At 48.7% G+C, this 26,641-nt stretch overlaps 1 protein-coding gene across 1 annotated transcript in view; it reads right to left on the reverse strand.

The window, feature by feature from the left end:
* Positions 1 to 24,085, reverse strand: part of DIP2C (DIP2 acetate--CoA ligase C (putative)) — a 356,092-nt gene extending 332,007 nt beyond the window's left edge. Inside the window, exon 1 of the mRNA XM_081818894.1 lies at positions 23,877 to 24,085. Coding sequence (XP_081675020.1) covers positions 23,877 to 23,961 — 85 coding nt within the window. The 5' untranslated portion in view covers positions 23,962 to 24,085. The remainder of the gene's footprint in view (positions 1 to 23,876) is intronic.
* Positions 24,086 to 26,641: the final 2,556 nt, after the last annotated feature.

The raw sequence follows: 26,641 nt of genomic DNA on the forward strand, positions 1-26,641 counted from the left end.
AAACAGAGGAGGGTAAACTTTAAGACGTGCATCTGCTTTCCGAGGAAGCTCCTAGGAGAGAGCGCCACAAGGACACGAAGAAAGTCGCGTTCCTCCTGCCTCCTGACTTGGGTGTGCTACGGATGCCAGGGGCAGCCAGCGCAGACAGACCTCAGTACCAGGTGCTCAAAACATGACCTGTGTAGCGTGGCCAAGAGCTCCCATAACCTGATTTCTAGGAATCTAATTTTAAACCTCTCCACAGCTAACATATCCCAAAAATACAGCATTTGGAACACTGTAGCGTAAGTGCTAAAAAAAACAAAAAAAAACAAAAAAAAAACACACCTAACCAAAAATAAAAGTGGCATTTCAGGCAAAACCCCGGATTAGAACACAGTTCTATCCTGAAGCTCTTCAGAATCTTTTTTTTTTTTCCCAACCACACTCACCCCCATATAACAATGATGATCATAGTCACAATAATGAAATAATTTGGCAAAAATTCCAAGACTCTCTTTTCCATGAGGACCTCCCACCTGCACTGTGAAAATTCTCCCCTTCCGCAGCCATCCCTGCCTGGGGCTGCCCCTCGCCCTCCAGGGGCTCAAGTGTCCGCTCCCCCATCTCCTGCTCTCCGTTCTCCATTCGGAGCCCTGAGGGTGTGAGGGAGGCTGGCGCCGTCGCCCGACTGCTGACTTAGGCTTGTTATTATGGGAGAGGAGCAGACACACGCAGGGACGAAGAGAGGTAGACACTGATGGCCGACGGGACACGGGATCAAGGGGAGCTTTGTTCCCCGCTGGATGCTGTGGGCTCAGGATCACAGGTGTAACTCACCATCCATTCACCGCAGGTAGAAACGGGGCTGAAATGTAGGAATTACACATTTCAACTAAAATCCACGTTTCTCAGCTGCTGCCGCCCTTGCAGACATAAGGGCGGGGGCCAGCCAGCTGCACTCCCTCCCGAGAGACGCGGTGGGGGTCACGACGGCGGAGGCTGTCCCACAGACCCCGACGAGACGCGCTCACAGCGAGGCATCACTGATAAGCCACAATCAGAGCACAGGGCACACCCCGGCTTTGGGGGCGCTTCGACACGCCCTTCCTTCTGCACGGTTCACGTTGTGAACTTGGAAGAGCAGGAAGACCACGTCCATCCGTGGGACCCAAGTCCACTCGTTCCCCTCTTCCACGCACTTGGGCTTCTCCTCTACCGGCTCATCTGCTCAGCCCTGCCCCCTAGGAGCATCATCCCCCATGGCACCTCCCTGAGAGAACAGACACCCTTTGGAAGGTGGTCACCCCAGCCTGACCCAACCGCTCTGCTTAGACATGAGCAGCGTCCCAGGCTCCAAGTCCTTGCCCTCCTAGTTCTCAGGACACCACATTTCGAATTCTCTTCTTCTAGAAAACCTCTTTCCAGATGTGGTATATATATACAATGGAATATTATGCAGCCATCAAAACAAATGAGATCTTGCCATTTGCAACGATGTGGATGGAACTGGAGGGTGTTATGCTGAGCGAAATAAGTCAAACAGAGAAAGACATGTATCATATGACCTCACTGATATGAGGAATTCTTAATCTCAGGAAACAAACTGAGGGTTGCTGGAGTTGGGGGTGGGGTGGAAGGGATGTGGTGGCTGGGTGATGGACGCTGGGGAGGGTATGTGCTATGGCGAGCGCTGTGAAGTGTGTAAGACTGTTGAATCACAGACCTGTACCTCTGAAACAAATAATGCAATATATGTTAAGACAAAAAAAAAGAGAAGAAGATAGCAGGAGGGGAAGAATGAAGGGGGTGGAAATCGGAGGGGGAGACGAACCATGAGAGACGATGGACTCTGAAAAACTGAGGGTTCTAGAGGGAAGGGGGTGGGGGGATGGGTTAGCCTGGTGATGGGTATTAAAGAGGGCACGTTCTGCATGGAGCACTGGGTGTTATGCACAAACAATGAATCATGGAACACTAGATCAAAAACTAATGATGTAATGTATGGGGATTAACAGAACAATAAAAAAAAGAAAACCTCTTTCCTCTGGGCTTTGATGAACTGCAAATCCAGGTCTTCCCTTGACCCTCACAGGGGGCCTTTTCTCCCTCAGCTTCGAGACTGGCTCATTTCTCTGGCCTCCTGGACTCCACCTGGAGGCCCTCATCCACTCTGGAGCTCAACTGCACTTCTGCAAAGGCTACCCCCAAGCCCACTCCAGTCCCTGTGGTTTCTCCAAGCACCGCTCCCGGTTTTCAAACTCTCAGCTCACATGGCATCCAGAAGCATCTCAAGGTCGTGTCCCAAATGAGCTCATCATCTCCCTCCCAGACTCACTCACTTCCCAAAAACACTAGCAACATCTTGGAAACCAACACTGCTCTGCCTACATCTTCTCTTTCCCCCTAATTCATCGTGAAGGCTCTTCAGTTCATTTGCTTCCCCAGCCAGCTCAGGCCTTCATCAGCACCCCTGCGGATGCTGCACAGGCAGACGGCCCCTGAGCTTGTCCCCTGCCCGACCCAGCCCCACAGCCTGCCATCCACCCAAAGCAGAGCCTGGATCAGCTCAGGAACACCTCCCAAGCCCTTCGTGGCGCACCAATAACCTGAGAGTTGAGGACTTCTGTGTTCTGACATCACTTATGTTAATGCATAGTTTATCACTCCACAGGGCTGATAAGCAGCGGGTGACAGGGTACACGTGACTAGGGAGATAGGTCCCCCCACTCCTCCTATAAGTACCATGTGGGAAGCGTGATACCTTTAAATGTAAGTGAACATGCATTCTTAAAACAGCAAAAGACTGTCCTGATGACTTCAGGACCTTGCCACAAACAGTGAGCTGCTGCCGAGCTCAGGACCAGCACGAGGAGCCCCCTGTCGGGGAGCTGCCTCCCCCAGGAGTCAGCTGCCACTCCTCCTCTGCAGCAGGCTCACCTCACCTCCCGTCTCCTGGGCTCCCCAGCTGAGCTGCACACTGATCATGAAACAGGTTTGTTTGTACAACTGTGTACCGGTTACAGATTATTTAACTGATAATATACAACTCCATAAAGAGACACCTATTCCATGGAAAAGCAGAATGCTTGGCAAAGACTAGATATAGGAAAATATTTTGTTTTTAATTTTTAAAAATATGTCTTCATATTAGGTATGGGTAAAACATGAGGGGAAATTATTTAAACCTAAGATTCTAAACGGTCAGTGACATGGCAGGTCATGGCCATGGGCATGGTTTAGGCAAGAAAGCTGTGCTCATGCTTTTAGGTAGGGGTTCTACGAACCATCTTTAGGATTCCTAGTTCAGACCTCTTCGATTAACCGAACGTCAGACTGGTGGGTTCCCCTGTCCAGGAAAGCCTTCACAGTATCCTGGCCCCATGAGGGCAGACATGAAATGACCAGCCCTCTCCAAGACGCAAGCATAGTCTGGGTGGAGAGGGACTTTGGGGGAGCCTCCCCACTTCCCGAAGCAGGGCTGGAGTTTTTGCTGTAATTCCAAATCCAGCTTCTGAATCGCAGCTTCAATAAAAGGCGGCATGTCTGCAGGTGGTCAAGGGCAGGCATTGTTCAATGAACGAACAGAACAGACTAGAACTGGTTTGGAAGCACAAAGACCAACAGGCATCATGCAGGGGGTGGGGTCCCACACTCTCCACTCCAAGCAACAGACAACAAAGGAACAGGAAAAACAGCTCCCTAAGTAAAAGGTGTTTGGGGTGGGTCAGAAGAGTGTATAAAAGGATCGCAGAATCTCCCTCCCTAGAATTTTCTTCACGGAACATAGCAGAAACCCCCAGAACCCCTGATCCTGGGCAGCAGGAGGGTCAGAGTGCCCGCTGATCCCCAGAGGGAGAAGCATTCAGCCCGGGTACCAGCAGAGCTATGCAAACACTTCAGGATCCGTGCATCAGAAGGGCTGTCGTGTGTGTAAGACAAGCATGTGCACAAATGCAGGCCTGGACACACGGGGAGGTATACGCTAGCAGGAGGCCTGGTTACCCTCCCCGTGCAGAGTACTGAACCCATTTACATTCCCACCAACAGAGCACAAGGTTCCTTTCCCTTCACATCCTTGCCAACACTTGGTGAGAAGAGCCATTCTGACAGGTGTGAGGTGAGATCTCCCCGTGGTGTGGATTTGCATTTCCCTGATGACAAGTGATGCAGAGCATCTTTTCATGTACCTGTTGGCCTTCTGCAGGTCTTCTTTGAAAAAAAAAAATGTCTATTCAGGTCCTTTGCCCATTTTTTAACTGGCTTATTTGCTTTTTGCTCTGGAGTTGTACAAGCACAGTGGGGAAGGAAGGGTCTCTTCAATAAGTACCATCAGGAAAACCGGATAACCACACGCAGAAGGAGACTGGACCCTTACCTTGTACCACTCACAAAAATCATTAAGACCTGAAACAGTAAAACTCCTAGAAGAAACCAGGGGAAAAGATCATTGACACTGGCTTTGGCAATGATTTCTTGGATAAGACACCAATACCAAAGGCAACAAAAGCAAAACTAAACAATTGGGACTACATCAAACTAAAGAGCTTCTGCACAGCAAAGGAAACCATCAAGGAATCGAAAAGGCAACCTACAGAGTAGGAGAAAGTATTTTCAATCCTTAGATAAGGATTTCTATCCAAAACAGAAAGGATCCAGTTTTTGTGTTTTCAACATAGTTCAATCAGATGATCATAACATGTAAACTCCGGTCTTTTTTGCAAAGTATGATGCCTTGCAGTAGACAAGCCTTTGTAAGATACAATATAATGACCTAGCAATTTTATTTTGCTCCAGGTGGGAGAAAAGAATGGTTTGGGGAAATCCATCAAAATTCTGTGAGCTCCTGACTAGAAATTATCCAGCTGGCAGTCCTAGATGTGGGTCCTGGGCCACCTTTACACTCACGAGACCCAGATAAGACATTTAACCTTGAATCCTGGTTTTATTTTTAATTTCTAACCCTACTTGTTTCCTGTGATTAATGGATCATCCAATAAAATGATACACATGAAACTATGTTAAAACAATGCTGATACTGACTAGTTTATATCATTGTTATACCTCTAGATTAATCAACTTTGAAACACCACAGAGAAATAAAATGTATTTAAAAACACAAGGTTAGAATTTTAAGATTACAAATGAGTTATTAATCTATGTCCCATTCTTTATATTACTTTTAAAATTAAACATTTACATTCTAAAATATTTGTGAGGTTTTAAAATTTTAATGTATCAAGCATTTTAAATACACCAAAGAGGGGCACCTGGGGGGCTCAGTGGGTTAAGCATGGCTCCGGTCATGATCTCAGTGTCCTGGGATCAAGTCCTGAGTCGGGCTCCCCGCTCAGTGGGGAATCTGCTTCTCCCTCTCCCTCTGACCAACACCCTTGCCCCCCCCCCACTTGTGTTCTCTCTCTCTCATGCTCTCTCAAATAAATAAAAAAATCAAGTACACTAAATATATATCTGAAAATATATAGGGAACTTTTTATTTTTAATACACATCAGGGCAGAAGGAATTACAGGTCCTAATTCAACACACAATTCATAGTAGCAAAGAAGATAATTCTCAGACTCCTGAAGGCATATATAGTAATAAAACTCAAAGTATATTAAAAAAAAATTTTTTAAAGATTTTATTTATTTGAGAGAGAGAATGAGATAGAGAGATCATGAGGGTCAGAGGGAGAAGAAGACTCCCTGCTGAGCAGGGAACCCGATGCGGGACTCGATCCCGGGACTCCAGGATCATGACCTGAGCCGAAGGCAGTCGCTCAACCAACTGAGCCACCCAGGCACCCCTTAAAAATGTTTTTAACTGAAATGTTTTATTATCAACTAATAAGAAAATGTCTGTTGAATGAGGACTGGCAAGTCCCAAGATCATCAATCTAGCACCTACTCCCCACCCTGAGCTGGTAAAGACAGACCTTGTTGGAAGCAGACCTTCAAAACGAAAACAGAGAGCTTTGAACATTTAGGATTATCTTCTAGAAATGAGGAAACCTAACACTTTGCACCAGTGGGTCCTCTCAATCTTTATTGTTCCTTTTTTCTTTGTCTGACAAAGTATACAAGTGTATTTCAACAGTGTTTTAAGGTTATAGACTTGTGACATTTCATTAGCTTCATTCTACAACTAAAGGGTACTTTTTTTCACCAAAAGAAAGAAGGGGTAGGGCGCCTGGGTGGCTCAGGTGGTTAAGCATCTGCCTTTGGCTCAGGTCATGGTCCCAGAGTCCTGGGATGGAGCCCCACATCGGGCTCCCTGCTCAGCGGGGAGCCTGCTTCTCCCTCTGCCTCTCTCCCTCTCTCTTATGAATAGATAAATAAAATCTTTAAAAAGAAAAAAACAGGGTAAATAATATACACTTTAAAGATTTTTAATCCTACAAGTCCAGTAATGATATTGTCTAGTTGGGGAAGTGGGAAATATTCACTTAAACACTAAATAAACTCTAAGTACAGTAGGATATAAGTTAGCTTTTCAAAACAAGAACATACAGAGGTGTTCAGAAGATTGGGAGTTTTCTTTAACAAAAGTCTTGTAGAATCTCCTTTTTTAACCACCTGTGAGAAGGCGTGAGTTGACTGGGCCTTGCTCCTGCCCACCGGTTCACATGAATTGCTGCCTCATGGAAACCACAGAGCTGGGTTCTCCCAATGGGGAAACCCTCCCCGAGCAAAGGCCTCACACTGCTTCCCACAAAAACAATCAATCACAGGATCAAGGTGAAATGTAGGAGATTAAAATGAAAATCCCCTATAGGATCTAAAGCCAGGACACCCCATCCATCTTGCCTTGGACCCACGCACCCCTTAACAGAACCTGCTGACCCAGGTAAATGATCAGGCGGAAATTCACCCACAGACGCTCTGCTGAGGACCCAAGTCTTCGCGTTAGTGTTGGCCCAGTGCTCGACCCCAGTCGGTAACCGTGGCTCGCAGGACACGCAGGGAAGGTTTCACCGCTGAGCACACAACACAGCTAGGACAGAGCAGGTGTCCTTTCCCTTCTGCTGGGGGCGGGGGGGAGGGGGAAGGCATTTATTGGAAATAAGAAAATTTCACCTCACAGAAGTCTGAATTTCAGTTTTCTTCAAACTGGCCTTCTACCAACAGTCTTTCCTTAGTACCCACTGGGAAACGTGAAAAGCAGCATAGGACACCATTACCATCCCCCACGTGTTGACAGCACCCAAGCCCACAGGGCCGACAGGACGAAGCCAGGACGCCTGCCTTCCACTTCTTTGCACGGATACACTTACATGAAGACCTAGATGATGATCTTCAAATGAGAGGGAGAAGCCCTGGCTCCCAAAGGCTGACCAGCTGCACTGGAGGCACTTGGGAACCCACAGCCTAGCCCCACCCCTGGGGTTCTAACGGTCAGGGTTAAGGACGGGGAATCCGTTTCCCAGGTGATTACACCAAATGGCCAGGCTTCTGCACGGCAGACGGGAACAAACAGGTAATAAAGCAGAGCTTAGGAGGTCAACGTGGCGGCCCAAGTGTTTGCCCACACCTGTTCAAAGTTTCAGGCGCAATGACGGGAGCTTTCTTCAGGTGGCCAAGGGAATATCCCCTGGACCGCGGGGCATGCAGACCGCTGGCTTGGTCTGGACAGTGCTCAGGGCCAGGTGAACGTGCCTTTGTTAAGGTGCCTGGCCAGAGCCATCTCGCTTCCAGAGGCCAACAAAGCGAGCACAGACCCTCCAGGAGGTCCACTGGCACAGGAGGCACCTTCCACCCGCAGGAGGGGAAGGCTACAAGGAAATCGGTCTCCATTTGAATAAAAACTCTAATTTGCTTGTAATGACCAACTATTGCTGTGCTTTATACTACCAACATTTCCAGTACGGTTTCAAAGGATTAGATGCCATAAATCATAATTTTCATTCTACTGGAATACAGAAGTACTCTGCTTAAGAATACGTATGGAACTGTGCCAAGAGGAAAGGGAAAATGCCCTCACCACTCATATTCTCTCCAACAGGACCACCAGGAACAGCTTACAGGCTGTTTACAAAACTGGGATTATAACGTACGTAGTGTTCTGCAATAAGGAAATTTCTTACCAGGAATGGTGTCTGATTAACAGAGTTACAGGTGTGGTGCCATGAAGTAGATAACTAGTATTTGCACCGCGATCCACTCTTACTAGTGTCAGCCAATAAATACACTGGCATTTAGACAGACAGAGACCCCTGCAAGGTGCAGCAGAGCCCTCAAGCAGGCGAGCCGGACCACCGCAGATGCAGAACACCGCCCTCCAGGTAGAGAGGCCAGGCAAGGGGTTGGAGAGGAGGGGCGGGTGGGTGGAGGCAGGGGAGGGCGGGTCAGGGCTAACGGGACTCCTCAACCATCCTCTCAGACCTGGAAATGAGAGAGCTCGATGCCACTTACTGCCCTTTTCTGTTCTATAGCCTTAGAAATACTAAGCCTGATGCCTCACCTGTCAGGGCCAGCTCGGACCCTGCAAATCACCACCCACAGCTGGGTCGTCACTCCCAAGGGACACTGCGGCCACCTCACCTGACACGCAGCTCTGAGCTGCAGGGCTGCACTCTCCATCCGCACTTAATAGTGGACATCAACAGCAACGCAGGGGAGACTCTCCTCCTGACCTAGAAAGAGTGAAACCTAAAAGGTAAACATGCACAGCCTAACAGGGAGACAACGGAGAGATTTCCTCTGATCGCAAACAATAGAAAGGCTCTCATTCACAGCCCAGATGACGGAGGGCTCGGCCTTCCGCGCAGTACCAGAGCCCCCGCTTCCACTCCAAGCCACGGCCAAGGAAGGAGGCGGGAGCGTGCAGGCTGGCCACACGGACAGTCCCTGAGGTTAGACACACCGCCTCCCTGCACTGAACGTGCTCGGCAGCTCCCTGGTTAGCAGGGATCAGCCGGGAGCCTGGTGCTGGCCGACGGAAAGGGAAGCTGAAGGGAAGCCTGGCCTCCAGCTCCCGGAGGGCGGGAGCCTCCCCGGTGCAGGGGTTACCCCCACCCTGCGGCCTCCCCGGTGGGGAGGGCCCAGCGCCTGCAGGGGCCCGAGGGAGCAGGACTCCCCTCGGCACACATTCCACACACACAACACAGGACACATAATCCAGGCCCGACGTGTGCTGAAAACCGCAGGTGCTGGCGGCTCTGCCGTTAATGATTCACTCCTGCCCGAGCCCAGCACTCGGAAGGAAGCAACCTGGGCTGGACTGCAAGCAGGGCGTCCCGAGCACCTGCACCTCCACTTCCGTAAACTTGCATAGAAAGTAGGAAGGTCAGAGGAGGTCATCTCTGGGGATGCAGCCTCCTGTTCAAAAGTCATACTGTTGAAAGTACACATCCACCCTTAACAGTCAGTCCGCTGGCTAGACTCATGTGCTGATAAGAACAAAGGAGTTCCCCCAATCACTCACACGGGCCCTTGAAAATGGAGAGACCCAGATGCCACCATCCCATTAGGCTTGGTGCCCAGGACCTCTGGCCCGAGAAGCCGCATGGCTCAGTCTGAAGGGCCGGGGAGCAGGACGAGGCTGCCTGAGCAGAACACGGGAGCCCCCGGGCACTCAGCTGGGAGCCCCACAAGAGCCCCACCCAGGACTCCCAGCACCGCGGGGCCCCAGCCCCTCCTTCCTCTGAGCTCCCAAGATCACGCTCTCGTCAAGGAATTCTGCACGGACTGTGGAGGGTCCCCGTGCGTTGTCCGCTCTGGCGATAGGCTTACGTTCCATCTTCTGCATGACAGAAATGGCTGTCACCCCCACCCAGCGTCTAATGTATCCGCTCATGCAATGGACTAAACGAACGCTCGAGAAAAGAAGGACAATTCAAAAGCACTAGGATGGCAGAAGCAATCTCCACCCGAACTCTGGAATCCGATCGTTCTAACTGGACGTGTATCTGCAGGTGCACACACGCTCTTCCCAAGTACACACCAGCACAGGGCGGGGCTTCCTCAACCATGGAAAGGTCCACTCTATTTGATGTTAAACAGTAAACACATAACACGGCAAACTCCTATCTTCTTCAGAAAACACTTTTATTAGGACCATATTTGTGCCCTTAAAACAAGCACACACCTCCCTTAGGAACCACAGAAATTCTACAAGGTAGGACAAAAGCCTGCTGCGTTTTTCAAAAAAGGTCATCCAACATCCAAGCCAACATCAGATTAAAGCAGCTTTGGCATCCGCCCCATGAGCCGTAGTGATCAATTTTACTTACATCTTAGGCCCACTTCAGCCCAAGGCGCTCCCAACAAAGGCCAGGATCCTCAGGGTCACTCATGGAAACAAAATACAACCACGCTCCAATGCCAGGGAAGGGTATTTATGGGACAAGGAGAGAGGACTGCGGCTGCCTCCATTCTGACCTCAGACTTGCCATTTGGGTTCTTCTTTGCAGCTTGTTTCGGGGCTCAGGCGGAAGACCCTGAGGACAAAGCATCCCCGATGGAAACCAAGACCGCCCCCGCCCCCAGCAGTAAGGACGGTCCTGAGCCAGCAAGACCCCGCCCATGACTGACCCCAAGACCGTGATCTATTTAATCTTCAGTACCCATCTACACGTACTCAGCCACCTTTGTTCCACATTTTCTTTATATAAGCGTGGAAGTATTTTTGGCACTTTGAAGACAGTCTTTGAGACACCAGTCCCCAGTCTTCCTGGTGGTGGCCTCAAGGAAACAAAATCATTTCTCATTTCACCACCACTCATTTGTCTGCCTTTGGATTTTGTCAGCAGCGAGGGGCCGAACCTGGAGCGCTTGGGATTCCTAGAGCCCGGTATCCTTGCACCCCTCTGCCCCAGCAACAGCAACATGTGAGTTTTTATAAAACTACTTAATTATTCTGCATATAGCCAGTGCTGCAAGATGCTCCCGGAGCAGAAGGACACATGGCTGGCATGGGGAGTCACTGGTGGGGCAGAGAGAGATCAGCCAATGGCCCATGGAAAAAGGATTACAATTTTCCAGACAACCAACAAAACCGGTGATGCTTAAACGAATTGGAAGTCTGTTCACAGGCATCTTGCTCCAAAGAAACTCTTTCCAAAGGTTATCAAGGATTCAGGCAGTCAGGATCCTCCCCCCCTACCGCCACACCCCCAACACACACCATATATGAGGGCTATGGGTCAAAAACAAGAAGGATGGTGGAAGAGGAAGGCATGAGCATGGGAGGAAGAGAGAACCTCAGAAGAACTCAGGCTTTAGAACAAAGTTGTAAATGGAAATTAAATATAGGCCTCTGGTCATCTTGCAGAGACCTAGTTAGTCTAAATTACAAGTAACAACATTCACACTTTCATCTGAGCCTACAGGTGATCTCCTGGAATCACTCTATTATGAAGATAAATCGAAAGAGAAAAATCAATTCACAATGCAGTATAATGACTCAGCCAGAATAACCAAATTAATATAATCTACCCAAAGTCAAATCATATTGTTCTTTAAGATTGGGTTATTCTGCAGCTCAGGGGCAGCTTCAGATTTAAGATACTTAAACTGGAAAATGATCGTGTTTCCCTTAATTCTGATAACCAGGGCCCTAGAGAGATGGAGTGGCTTTCCTTTCTTATGGAACAGATGCAATCATAATTATGCACAAAGATCCGAAGACAGAATGAACACTCCGTGTTTTCTGTTTAAACTAGTCATGGGACTTCCAACAGTAGAGCATTCACAAGACAAGTCCATGGTAAATACATAAAACGGTCTTTGTTCTGGGATTTACTTAACAAGAAAAGTCTTCAAGGGTCCCTGATACTGGAACATTTATCTTCATTAATGAAGGGCTCTATGCTTTCTAAATGAGGAAATGGGAAGTCGTACTCTCCAAAAACAATATTCTAAGAAAAGGCCTACACACCTGTAGATGCATACCATAGCAAGACCATCTTAGATACAAGGATTCAAAGTTCTGATGCAAACAGGAATAACCAGGGGATGGGGGAGGGTAGAAGGAGGGAGAACGAAGGTGGAGGTTCTACAAAAACTTGAGACAATATCCCAGGATAGCCAAGAGTCCCACGAAAATCTTACCTGTTTTAAACAGTTATTCCTGCCAACATTTACCTGGATTAAGACTTTATTTACATACTGCAGAGGAAGCTGTAAGAGTTGTCCTTATTTCACTTGTATGTGGAATCTACAGAAACAAATGAACAAAACAGAAACAGAGAACAAACTGGTTGTTGTCAGAGGGGAGGGGGAGGGAGGGCAAAACAAGTGAAGGAGGTTAAGATGTACACACTTCTAGTTATAGAACAAGTCACAGGGATGAGAAGAGCAGCAGAGAATGCAGTAATATTGTAATAACTTTGGTGACAGATGCACGGTGACAGATGGGGACTACACTTATCATGGTGAGCATTTCATAATGTATACAATTGTCAAATCACTATGTTGTACACCTGAAACTAATATATGTCGACCATACTTCAATTAAAAAAAAAAGATTTGCCCTAACAAGCTTCTCTAATCACTAGATTCTCTTCACAATTATGAGTAACCACTAAACAGCTTCCTCTCAAGGATCTAAAACTAAAAATAGAGTAACAAAAGAAAGCCACATCCTGACGACTTTATTAAGCAGATTATATTTATGAAAATAAAGGATGTTAGGGACTAGATTCCTAAAATACCCTTCGAAGAACTCTGTACCAGTAATAGCTCGTAATTGTTACATCAGGTGGAAAAAATATTTAGGGTATATGGAAGTAAGTAGGTTTAAAAAAAAAAATCGCATTCACCATGAAACCTGGCATCTTTTTAAAACTTCTCCTTCCTACTTCGGTTGGATTAACGCACTGCATGAGGGCAGGCCTCAAGCTGGGGGAAGCTGTAACGTGAGAAGCAGATGTCAGAGCAGTGCCGGTCTTGCTTCCAGGGCAAGGCAGGCTGTGTGGACCTCACTCAGGCGCGTGGCCTTGGGCAAGTTCTCGGAGCAGGTTTCCCTTTTTAGAAGACACATGTAACTTAACTTGGGTTATAAGTCCTGAAAAAGTAATATATGGGAGACACTAATGCAATGCTTAGCACACAGTGAGCCGGCGGGGAGTGGTGGCTAGAAATACACATAAGCATCCTCCACCATGGATGGAGAGACTGTCCACACTAAGAAAAAAAGAGGTTGATTTGCAACATCTGATTTAAAAATCCAAATGTTGCACCGTCCATTCCTACTGACAAGACTCCAGCTCTCTGGGGACTGAGAGAAGCATGGTGCATTAGATGTGGCCCTCATCCCTGCAAGAACTGAAGATCAGAACGGGCACTTCACTTGGAATAAAAGCACTCTACGTAAAACTAAGAATTGATTGCCTCCTAAGTGACGGGTGGCTGCTTAAACACAACCACCAACATCCTGGTAAGTAATAGGGACGCTCTGAGAGGTCACTCTTTCCTTGTAGAGACGCTGAAGAAGCTATTCCTGGAACCTCATTTAGACTATTTTTCCCAGAAACACAACCAAGAATTAACAGCATTGTTTCTTGACCAAAACGATTAAGATTTCTGATAAAACCATACTACCCAGCCTCGGGATTCTAAAGGATGCTGTACAGAAAAGGTAGCCAAAGGGGCCACATTTTTGGTTTATCTTCCATGAGCAACGAGTTTCGAACATAGAGAAAATGGGAAGAGCTGTATAATGGACACCCATGTAGCCGCCCCCAGATGACAGATTCAATTTTAAATGTAAAGTTCCCGCGGCAGCCAGCTAAGAGAATGCACGGCATAAGCCTCAGGCCCATCACAACCACGAGGAAGGGAATTGGGAGCATCTTCCTGGGACCTGCTGCTCGCCCTCCCGGGAGCGCCCATGCCCGCCCCAGAGCTCCCAGTGCCGGTCTCAAAAGGAGCCCAAAGGAAAGGCTGCACCCCCAGGCGTGGTTCAAAAAAAGCCAGCCACATGGTCTAGGATATCGATCACTGTCAGGAAACCAAGTTCTAATGATCATAACGAGTTTCTAACCATTTGAAATCCAGTCTTCTCATCGGTTCAAAGATGTCATTTCCTTAGAAAATATTTTAAAGAGACTAAAAAAGATCAGCATGAAAGCAACAAGGGAGCATGCAATTAGAAGGTTTATTTGGTATCTTAGTTTCCAGGAATGCCAGTGTTCCAAATACAGCTCCCCATCCCACAGTACCCTTCAAGAACACTTCACAGTCATCAATACCAATCCCACTGATGCAGCCAGCCTTGTGGGCTTCCCAGCTCTGGTGAGCATTCCCAACCAGCAGTCCGGTCACCGGCCAACCGGCCAAGGGAGGCGCCCACCCTGGGCGTCCTCTGTGCATATTCCTTCCCCAAGGCCTTGCTCTTAGCCATTCACAGGAGGCAGAATGGACTACAACATTTCCAGAGAGCCCCTCTGACTTACACACTTTCCATCAAGGGCAGATTTCATCCAGAATCCTATTTGTGCCAAACACTAAACAAGTCATCAAGGAAACAAAATTAAGGTGACTTCCTGCCTGTGTCCAGGGCCAGATCTTCCTAATAAAAGGGAAGAAATTCTAAATTACCAACAGTCATTATAAATCCCTTAGTAGTAGGGGAAGTAAACAATTCATCCCATCTACAGGGGAAGAGAAAAAAGCAAATTGTACTTCCTTTTCATATTAATTTGTGTACCAATAAGTGAGAAACCTCTCAAAGTCTGGATGCTGCTATCAACAGCAAAATAACCCCAATCGTTAGTTCTCAGCCCATGTCCTGTTGTGGTCCACAGGGAAAGTCTAGCCATCATAGCAAGCCTAGATTCACTTGTGCTAAAATCTAAATGAAACACCAATCCACCCACACAGCAAGTCTTATTTTTACAGAATTTCCTGACACGAGACAGCTCTCGGACAGCAGCATGTGGCCGTGGAGGTACATTACAGTGTGCATGAGCAACAAAGTTTCAACCCTGGCAAGTGGATAGGCTACTTCCTGAGTTTTAAATGTGTATATTTTAATGACTTAAATTTAATCCAATCGTGCCCTTGCTTAAATAGCTCCTTAAAGACTGCTTTATAATGCTAAATCTCAACAGCTTTTAAGCATCCATTATATTTGCCAAAATAAGAACAAAAGAGGTTCTGAAGCCTGTTAATGCTCACTTAAGAATCTAGCATGAAGTCCATCTCCACCTTATTGTTTCATGTTACTTTATACGAAACTGAAATAGTTATGGTACATTGAAACCATAACGTCTGCAAAACTATTAAGTCCACAGGGTACGTGTTTGTGCGGAGGGGGGCCTCAAAACCCTACCGCTGGTCTTTGTTTTAAAAGAGCTTATGAGGGGCGCCTGGCTGGTGCAGACAGCGCAGCATCCGACTCTTGGTTTTGGCTCAGGTCATGATCTCAGGGTTGTGAGGTCGAGCCCTGTGTCCGCCTGCACTCAGTGCAGAGTCTGCTTGAGATTCTCTCTCCCTCTGCCTCTCCCATTCCTGCTCACCTGTTCTCACTTGCTCCCTCTCTAAAATAAATAAATCTTCAGAAAATAATAAAATAAAAAATAAAAGACGCTTACGAAAGTCAACAAGAAAAAGATCCTACTCACAATCACGAACTGAAACGGTGCTCACCCCAGGTGACTGGCAGGGTGAGCGTAAAGGATAAAGTCCCGGAAGGTCATGGATGTCATCGTAAAGGATAAAGCCCTAGGGTGTTCAGCAAGCAGGTCACAGGGCCATCGCCACAGCAAGCCCCTGCCCATACCCAACACCAAGCTCTGAATGTTGAGAGTGGTCTGGCCTCTCAGACCTGTCCCAGACTCCCAGGATCCCACCTGTTCGACATCCATGTTTATGTATCACCCGACGCAGGGCATGATGAGAAGCTATGTCCAGCCCAGCATCTCCCCACACGCTGAAGGCTGAGGATCACGCATGGCCAGAAGAAAGATATCCCAGAGTCCCAGCGATGGGAATTCTGAGCCTCAGTGGGCAGGTCCCGGACTCTCCTCCAGGAAGCTTTGGGAATAACTCCAACTGCAAGTCCAACGAGGTCCAGAGATGCGGCAGGACTACAACTTATATACGATGTGCTTCCCAGGTACACCTGGGCCAGAGCCTAAACAGGACGTGCTTCCCAGGTACACCTGGGCCAGAGTCTAAACAGGACGTGCTTCCCAGGTACACCTGGGCCAGAGCCTAAACAGAATGTGTTTCCCAGGTACACCTGGACCAGAGCCTAAACAGGATGTGCTTCCCAGGTACACCTGGGCCAGAAGCTAAACAGGACGTTCTTTCCAGGTACACCTGGGCCAGAGCCTAAACAGGACATACTTCCAGGTATACCTGAGCCAGAAGCTAAATAAGTTGTGCTTCCCAGGTACACCTGGGTCAGAGCCTAAACAGGACGTGCTTCCCAGGTACACCTGGGCCAGAGCCTAAACAGGACGTGCTTCCCAGGTACACCTGGGCCAGAAGCTAAATAGGACGTGCTTCCCAGGTACACCTGGGCCAGAGCCTACACAGGACGTTCTTTCCAGGTACACCTGGGCCAGAAGCTAAACAGGACATGTTTCTCCTACCTGAATAAACTCAGTAGCAGGGAAGGCCAGGGACAGGAAGCACCAGGAGCTCTGTCCCAGTGGACACACCTGGGAGAGAAAGAGTAGACCTGGGTATTTACCAAGCAGACGTCAGGACATCACCTCACTGATCCTCAATACTACCCTGGAGGTAGGGTTAGTAGCTGCACCTAACAGCTCAGGAAATGGAGGCTGGGGAGACTAGCTAGCTCACCCAAGATGATGCTGTGAGTGGTGGAGCCAGCAGGGCCCCACATACTCTCCAGACGCACAGAGATCAGGAAGAGGTCTTCTCAATGGACACACTCATAGGTTTAGTCCAGAGAAACCTCAAGATCCTCCCACAAATCCCTGCAAATAGGATGTGGAAAAGCATCCAAAGAGATTCAGGAAGCACAGAAGAAGGTCATCCACAAGTTAAAAATGGAATTTTGTGCTTTCAGTTCCCACCGTACTAAAATCCATCTCCCTCAAACTGATGGCTGCTAAGTGAACCTGTTCTAAAGCGTTTGGCCAACTAAAATATTTCATCTCTTCCTTTCCTCTGACAATAGCAGTCTTTGCAACTGCTCTTAAATATACCTGACATCCTTCCATGAGGATTTGTAAGCTATATTTTGTCAGCATTTGGGGAAATGTAACACTAACTGGCCATTTTCTATTTGCAGTATAAGAAATAATCCCTATTTGTATTAGTTTATTCTAAAGAAGACTCAGAATCTCCCAGTGAGGTTAATTAGTAACACAGTTTACATTTCCATTTTCATTTCAGGTAAAATGGCCTACAAAATCTATTTTTCCCCCAAGAAGCATCTCTTGATACTTCCCTAGAAAGATCGTCAGGGTGAATCCATGCCAACTTCATCTTTTAGGGAAGGGATTTTCAGCTTGGCGAGAAAGGGGAACAGGGAATAACACAAGGATTCAAAATAGAGGCTCATGTTTTTCCTGAGTGACAACGTCAAGGAGTGTGGCTCTGTGTCAAAACAAGGTGACAAGAGTGCGCTAGCTAAGGAAACTCTGGGGCATGTGGGCCTCACCCCTCCCCCAGCTTTTATTTGAACTTCTCACAGAGGGCAAGCTACATTTGTAAGACACTCGGTCAGAACACAAGGAGAATCATTACTGTGATTCAGGAATCAAGTTTCTCTCTGCACAGGACGAAGAGAGAAGAAGAGAAGCCAGACCTGTGCATGCCTTCGTCCTCAGCCAGAGGCTCAGCCCTGAGCCAGGTGTATCCGAAGTAGCCCAGATGGAAGAGCTGATATGTGTACATATGATTTTTAAATAATTTTTAAATTATTATTATAAAAGTATTAAATGACCGGACTAACCAGATAATTCAGTAAAGAAAAAAAAATTAGTTGTTCATAGTTGTGAATAAAAATGTAATGAATCCTCTCTCTGGAGCTGATGGACTAGTTTGGATCTGGCCCATGGGCTTCAATCTTCTCATTGGGACACAAACAGATTTCCAACCCAATCAGCAAATACATGATTTTAAAACCAGCAACCCAGAAGAAAAAGATACATTCCTAACCTAGTATCAGTCACAGAATACTTTCATTTCTCATGAACTTGGATAGTTTAGTATTTTTTTTCCGGATTTTTAATACCCACTGTACAAAGCCCTTTAGTAAGGAACTGTCTCGATTTGTAATGCACACAGCACAGAGAGCCCATTTTACTATCCAAGATATTCAATAGCAACAAAACTAAACAGCAACCCTCCTCCCCGGAAAGGGACTGCTTGCTGTAATCTTAATTTTTACAACTCAATATCTTAGCATTTTCCCACTTTGTCTCAAGGGATTATTAAAATTAATAACGCCGGGGGCGCCTGGGTGGCTCAGTTGGTTAAGCGACTGCCTTCGGCTCAGGTCATGATCCTGGAGTCCCGGGATCGAGTCCCACATCGGGCTCCCTGCTCAGCAGGGAGTCTGCTTCTCCTTCTGACCCTCCTCCCTCTCATGCTCTCTGTCTCTCATTCTCTCTGTCTCAAATAAATAGATAAAATCTTTAAAAACAATTAATAACCCCAATTGGGTCCCAAAGAAAGCAGCACAGTATATGCATGGTTGGAGAGGATGAACACTCTTTCCTTTGGCATGTTGACTCCGATATTCTTACCCCACACCAGCTGGGATTCCCAATTAGCGTCCCCTCTTTGAGAGCGCTATTTATTATCATCACGAACAAATGGATGCAATTACTTCTTTTGAGACGTGACAAGTGTTTGACCCTCTTAGCAGAAAAGAACAGAGCACTGGTAACAATGGGTCACTTCTGAATGGTGTGCATGCGGGCATGCGCACACACACACACACACACACACAACACCAAAAAAAGAACTAAAGTGGGCAACCTTGAGAGTAGAGGTGTAGAGAAGGAGAAGCTGGATTGTGAGAAGAGAGCCAGCCTGATAAAAAGTGGCCAGAAACCTATCACATCACCCTCGGTGCCTTGCATGTTACAACAGATAAAATGTCCCCTCTTCCCAGGATAAACAGTGATACGCAAAACTAAGTCAAGTAACTGCAGCCAAGAACTTGATTTTTTTTTCAGGGTGCTTGAGCAATTATGACAAGAACTGGAAATGATCTTTAATAATATGACTAGGATTTGAACTGGTGAGTCAGTATATATATATATATATACACATATATATGACATCAAATGAAGATTATCCAATACATTCTCTTTACGAGTCAGAATAAGCTACAACTCATCCCATAAATCACTGCTTTAAAAAAAAAATAAACTAGCTCTAAAAAAAGAGACAACCCCTTTGAAAAAGGCTGGGATGAGGAAGGCAGAAAGTGACTCATAACATCCAACAGCTTGTAGTCCAAACCATAACAAGAGTATAAAACCAGTGGGCCCAGTATAAAACAAAATAGAGTCATTGTTACCGCTTTGACCCCCGTAAAGCTCAGAGCTAAGCATAACTACGGCGTTGCAAATATCTTGCAAGCACTTGGAACAATTTTACAGATCTGTGCCTTTAATGTGTGTGTTTACTCTCCTAGCTCCCTGGCTAAATTTGACATCTATATTTATTCATCGAGAAAAGAACATTCAAATTTAACTATTTTCCTGACTCTGAAGAACTCTTATAATTCACGTCCACACATTTCAAATCCCACACGTATCGATGCTGCCATTTTGTAAATATTCTTTTAAAATGCAGGTGATGGTATTTTAGGGCCACCATGCCAAGTATTCCATCTCATTCACCACAATGCTGTCTGCTATTTGACAACTCTGACATGGATATAACAAATTCCGTTCCCAATCCTGAGGTCTGATCCAGGTGGACGGGGTCCCTGAGGCCCCACAGCTCTCTCCCTGAACCTGCTGACCTCTTCCCTTCCTCCTCTCCAATTATGACAAATTATCAATGAGCCTCTGCAAGAAAACATTTTTTTCACACATTTGTTTTCCAGAGTCAACTATGTCCTTTCGGTGAGGATGACGTCCGCACAGTTTGGTCTGCGTTAAGACACAGCTGAGTCTTACTGACTTTGGAAGTGGTCCTAAAGCGTCAGCTCCAGCAGAACCCTCAAGTCTGCAGCAACGGGGCCCTCTGAGAACACAGGGGTGGGACTTGAGTTCTAGAGCTACGTGTATCTGCTACCTCATGCCCAACAGCCCTGAAAATCTACAAACATTCCACCTGGCCATCTCTTTCAGATTTTACTCTTTGGTGTCAGGAATGTGCCTGTGAACCACTCCTCTGCAATTAAAAAAAAAAAAAAAAAAGGCATTGGCCCCGTGACCAACGCAAAGAACCAGCATTAGGTTAGCTTCCCACTTCCCTCCTTAAGCAGTCGCTCACTCACCAAGACGGTGTTCAGCCAGACTCTGCGATGGATCATAACATTCGTTGAATAATTTGGTAGACTAATTAGCAAAGCAGAGCATGAACTGAATAACCCCCACAAGCAAAAGTTAGGAAGCTAGCAGACATACTAACAAAAACCACGAAATGTAAAACATAGCATCTATTTCGTAAAAAGACTTCTCTTCTACAAACACCAAACAATTTTCACGGGCTGTAACACTAGGTGGTTTCCCTAAGTTCTACCAAAATAAGACTTCAGCTACTCCTGGATGAGAGAAGGGCAGTGTGTATGCACAGCCCACGAAACAGCCCACCAGTTCACACAGAAACTTACTGCTAAATTTCAATCAACAACTGAAATTTTTTGAAGACACGTCTTTTTTAAGTTTTCTGTTTCTTCTCTACTCTGCCTGATGTTTCTATTTAAAGTTTTTCCTTAAGTCAAAAAAAAAATGCTTACCCATTAATGAAATTACTTGGGGGTCTTCTTAAAGCCAAAAAGGAAAATGCACAATTCCAAAAGGCAGAAGTGTCAGGAAGGAAAGAAGAAATGCTTTAGGGGAAAGAATGTGGGAAAGGAGCCATGGCCGCTCCCCATGGCACCCTGCATCCAGCCCCAAGTCTTTGAGCCCCAGACCAACAATCCTAGCCCCACACCGCCGACTGGATCCAGACATGTGGACTGGAGGCTGTCAGTGCCCATAGGAGGGGCTGCCTGCCACATCTCCCCTCAGAGAGCCCCTGCACTTTGCTGACAATGCTGTTCTGCAGCGAGAGGCTTTCCCCAGTGAGCGAAGCACAGGGTGGAAAGAAAAAAGGAGGCAACCAGCGGAGCAGGAAGCAAAAATTGGAGTTCTGCAGCCAAGAAGTCAACCTGCAACCCTTTACCAAACGATGACCCACTAACATAATACAACACCAGGATCTGTAACAACAGAAAGTACAAACCCAAACTGCACCTGCGTATGAGATGTGCACCACAGACAACCAACGGTGGGCAGGCCATACAGGAACTCCGAGAGGATAGTCTGCTCTGCTTTTTCAACCTATATTATATGCTTCAAATGCAACTGTTTTTCCATCCTCCTCTGAAGGAACGAAGCCCTGGAAATTCCACGTGTTTCCACAATAGTTTCTGATATTGTCATAAAATGATGAAGGCTGATTTAAAGAATTCTCTCCACATGAATCATGACTGAGGATAAAACGTGATAAAAGCTGTTTTAACTTTTCACTTTGCAAGTGGATATGCTGGGGCATTTTTAAGTTCCACAATGTAAAAAAGACTGAGATTTCTGATCCTTCCAATCTTGGGCTTCTCTGAAGCAACATTGAAAAACAAGTTGATTCATCTAATTTAAGTCAGTAAAACTGTTCTATGTGGTTAGAAGACCTGAAATTCCAAATAACCTTAAAGAACGCTCCATCAACTCAGCATGGACAAAGCAAGTCAAAGATGACACAGCTAACATATGGGGGCAGGGGGCTGGACAGGCCAATGCGCCAACCCTGTGATTGTTTCATTCTTCAGCGTTCAGCCCAGGTCTAGCAAGGTTTGCACAGAGAGGAAAACAACAATGTACTTCCCACATGCAAACACATACCTCTTTCTCTGCCCAAACACTTGATAAGAAACTCATTAAGCCCTTTTTAAAAATCTGTACAGATGGAAGGTGTTCATGGAGAACTAGACTGAGCATACCTTGGTCTAACGTGGTTTTGCCTTCCTCTGGGCAGTGAAACATATTACTCACCCTCCAAGACGGATTGCTGGTGACAGGCCAGTGTCATTGAACAGATTAAGTGTGCCCCAAGTTCACGCCCGTAAGCAACCACTCCCCGTGCACCCCGGGGCCAGGACACACGTCCTCAGCACTGTCCCAGACTCGAGGAGCAACTGTTGAGCTGACGTCCAGGCTGACGGGGGAAGGGCTGCCGTCCTGTTGAGCTGGGACGGCTTCCCGCTTCAGTAACACAGATGGGGTATGGACACTTATGGTCCGTGTAATGTGGACACAACAAAAGCGTTTGGGGGTGAAGCATGAATGTTGGGGTGCCATAAGGAACACAAGAATACAACGTGCAGTGAGGGCCAAGACGGCTGCAAAGTGAGGAGGAACCCCATCTGAACACTGACAAAAATCACAGAACTTGGGCAAACATTTTCCAATGGAGAGTCCATCCCTCTGAGCCATCTGCCCACACCGCACACTTCATCCAGCAGTTTAAATCTAAATATTGTCCCCAGCTGGATACTGCCCTGGATCCCCTGCCTTCAGGTCCTCTGAGGTACTCGCAAAGTCCTCCTCGCCTTCCACCAGCCGGAATAGTGTCTGCTAAGCACACAGAGTCCAGGAAACAGCCTCCTCTCCTCCCACGGGACTGCTTCACATTACAGAACATCACAATACCCTGCAGAACCCCAGATTTGAAACAGAAAAATCGAAAAATGCCCAGTCTATGTAGGACTGAAAAGGCAGTTAACACCATGCCACAGCTCCCACGGTTATCCCTTCCTTGCCCTGAATGTGTTAAAAAGGAAAACATAAAGTCAACATCAGCTCCTCCCTGCTGATGAAAATTGGCACGAATGAATGTACTTTCTGGCTCCCCGCCCTCACAAAACCGTTACACACGCGCACACACACACACACACATACACAAAAGTTCACCAGGCTGAACTGCTCCAAATGTAAATTCAAAACCAGCCAGCCTATCCCCACTGCACATTATGGCAGTGGCCTTTGCAGTGTGAGCTGGGTGAATACCAAATATATATTAAACATCGCACATTTTGGAACTTCAGTGCTTCCTTTTTTAAGAGACAGCAAAACCCGATCTAAAACTTATGACAGTTGAGCACATGACCCCACCATTAGGAGCAACTAAGAAACCGCATATAACACTCCATGAAATCCCTGTAGCAAATCTGTCACAAATTCTAAATATGAGAGATGAGAGCGAGACACCAAACCTGGCCTGAGGGGGGGAGGTTTTACGATTTCACCCAACCTTCCCATCACAACACACAGAACAATAGTAGCGCTATCTTCCCCCAGCGAGGACAGCCTGTTTGGAAGCCAGGATGCCCGGGCCGCCGAGCTCAAACCCCCAAGTACAACGCCAAGTTTCGCATTCGAATAAGGCCAGCCGGCACCTCGGGCCGTGCGACGCGGACGTGTCCCCAGCGCCGGCCGCGGGGCGAGCGCACGGACGCGCACCAAGGACACGGCTCCCCGCCAGGCCGGCGCAGCGCGGCCCAGGCGCCCCCGGCCCAGGCGCCCGTCCCCGCCCCAGGCCCCGCCGCAGCGCGGGGACCCGCCGGCAGCCCGCAGCGCGGGGGGGCCCGGGCCGAGCCCGCGGCAGCCGGGGCGGGAACAGGGCCGCCCGCACCCCCGCCCGGGACCCCCCCTTCCGCCCGGGACCCCGGCCCGGGACCCCCGCCCGGTCCCCGGCCCCGTCCCCGGCCCTCCCCGCGCCAGCGCGGCCCGGCCGGGCGCGGGGCCTGTTACCTTCCGACAGCTCCAGCTCCAGCTCGGCCAGCCGGGCCCGCACCTCCAGGGGCAGAGCCATGCCCTCCAGGCCGCGGTCCGCCATGCTCGCGGCGCCCCCGCCCCAGCCGCCTCCCTTTGTTCGCAGGCCGCGGTCTGGCCGCTCCTCGCGCCCAGCGGACCCGCACCGAGCGCGGCAGGCCGGGCGCGGCGCAGCGAGCGCTCCTCCCCCGGCGCCTCCTCAGCGCGGCCCCGCCACGCGGCCTCGCGCCCGCGCCCCCGCCCGGCCCCCCGAGCGCGCCCCCGGCCCGGGCGCCAGCCCGCCGCTCCGCCCGTGCGCGCTGACGGCGGGGGCGCGCGCGGGGGTGGGGATGGGGAACGGGTGGAGGAGAGGGGCGCCCGGGAACGGGGGCGCGCTCGGGGCCCGGGAGGGGGAGTGGGGACGGGGAACCGGGGGACTGCGGACGAGGACGCGCGCGGGGGGATGGGGACGGGGGCTGGCGGGGACGCGTTCGCGGGGGGAGTGGGGGAGGTTGACGGGGGGGGATTCGTGCTCGGCCGGAGGCGCGCACCGGGGGTGAGGCGGGGGCGCGGGGATGAGCGCGAGGACGCGCTCCGGAGGTGGGGTCGGGACGGGCGGGCCGGCGCAGCGCGCGCTCCCAGGGGCGCGCTCGGGGGCGCGGGGCGCGCGCACCGGCCCAGCCCAGCCTCCGCCTCCTCCAGGCTTAAGGCGAAAATACCTGCTAGAGCCCCGGCCTAACGTGCAGGTTAAAACTAAAGTGTTCTGGGTCTTTGAGGGCTGAATGATTTTTATGAATACTTGGGGGTGAGGGCTGTAAAATGGCAGTGTGGCCGTGGCACAAGGTACTCGATGGGAAGTTCCTAATTCTGGATCTAGAACCGGCAGCCTGTGCCCTTGGGCTAATCAGTACCCCAGACTGGGTCCCACTCTGAGAAAAGGAGAAGAGATCGAATCACCTAATCCCCACTTCCCACGTCAGCACTCCCAGACTGTGGCCCGAGGGCACACAGTCACGGGGACCCAGCCGTCCTCAGACTGGGGGGCTCCCCGAATTCCCCACGCCCTGACCACGACGGCCTTGCGACACGGCCCTGGGCCCTTTTCTCTTCCACGCCCTGTATGCCTTCCCAGCTCCCACCGCATCGGGGTCACCTCTGCACGCTGATTACCAAATCAGGGACTCTGTCCTGATCGTTCAGAGAGGTGGTCTCACACCCTCTGTCCAACTGAATAGTCTTGCTGGGATGCCGCCCATACCCGGAACTCCACAAACCCAAAGTAAGCCAGCTCCTGACTTCTAACTACTTCTACCATTTCCTTAATTATTCAGGCTGGATGGAGTCCTGGAGATCTCCCTCTTTCTCGGCCTTCACACACCCTCTGCTTCTCAGTCCTCTCAAGGCTCTGGCAGGAAGACTGGATCATCTGACTTCATGGTCATTCCTGTAACCCCTCCTATCGCTCCTCCGAGCATTCCCACTCAGTTCTCCTACAACCATATACTTGACCTGTGGCTGCAGTTGGCTCCCGAAGGGGAGGCATTCATTCCCAACTCAAACACAGGCCATAGCACTTACCGCACTGTCTACTGAATACAAGTCTAACTTGGCAGGAAACTCAAGACCCTCCACCAGCTGACCCCAACCTGCAGACCGCACCACATCTCTCACATGCCCTGGTTCCTCAAGGCCTGGTGTGCTCCTCATCAGCACTCTTGCTCTTTGTTCTCTTTAGCACCTTCCTTCATGGTGTGCCTTCATCCTGGAGTGCCTGCTCCCCTGCGATGCCCACACCCTCCCCCACCCATCCCCAACATCAACTCCAGAATACCTTTCTTCCTCCCTAGCTGTGCTCCCGCTACTTGCTGCCCTTATCATATTTGACCTTTTGTTTATCTTCCTCATTAGTGTAAGCTCCTCAAGACTGAGCCTCCCTCATCTTTCTAGTTCCCCTTGAAGTGACCGTAGTGACAACTGAGAGAGTTGTTGGCATTTCTCATGCACATCTGTCTTCTCCGTGGGGAATGGTGAGGGGAGAAGTGGATATCTGCACTGATGAACTTGAGAGGAGTGCATCCCAAGTTCCTCTGCTTCATATTCTGTAGGCATGAGTCCGGTGGACACTGCGAACCAAGCCGTATGCCACATTTCTGTCCCCTCTTCATGATAAACAGGCCACCGTGTTGTAGAGAGCCCTGGAGTCCAGCCCGTCCATGCTGCAGGTGGAAGACTTTACAGAAATAACATGCAGCAGAACCAGGATTCACAGCCCAGCCTTTGGAGCAAATCCTGGGGTCCCTTATAGCAAAGTGGGACTGCACATTCCAAACAATAAGTGATATCGAGTCCACCTCAGGCAGGATGACATCACCTTTTAATGCAGGGATGGGTCTGGGTCATTTACATATGATGCTGTCACTGAGTTTGGCTCCAAAGAGGACTGTGATTTTGCATTAAACACATTGATAGTATACTTAGATTCTGAGCTGATGGCTCTTCATTTCAGCAGGTCTTTGTGTAACTACACAAAAAACAGGAGATGGTGTGCACTTGGCATTTCCAACACCCCGACAGACACTTTTATCTGGAAATCCTGCCATGTCCTCAAAACACGGTATGTCCAAAATCAAACTTCTCCTACTGCCAATCCTGGATCTCTGTTCATCATCTCTGATAGTGGCCTTGCTCCTCCTCGTGATCTGTCCTTTGAGCCATGCTGTTACCAATCTCACACATCTCTCCCTCCCCTCTGCTCATGGTCACTG

This window comes from Leptonychotes weddellii, chromosome 5 (assembly GCF_054177405.1).
Source record: "Leptonychotes weddellii isolate Sample4059 chromosome 5, ASM5417740v2, whole genome shotgun sequence".
NCBI classification, from domain to species: Eukaryota; Metazoa; Chordata; class Mammalia; order Carnivora; family Phocidae; genus Leptonychotes; species Leptonychotes weddellii.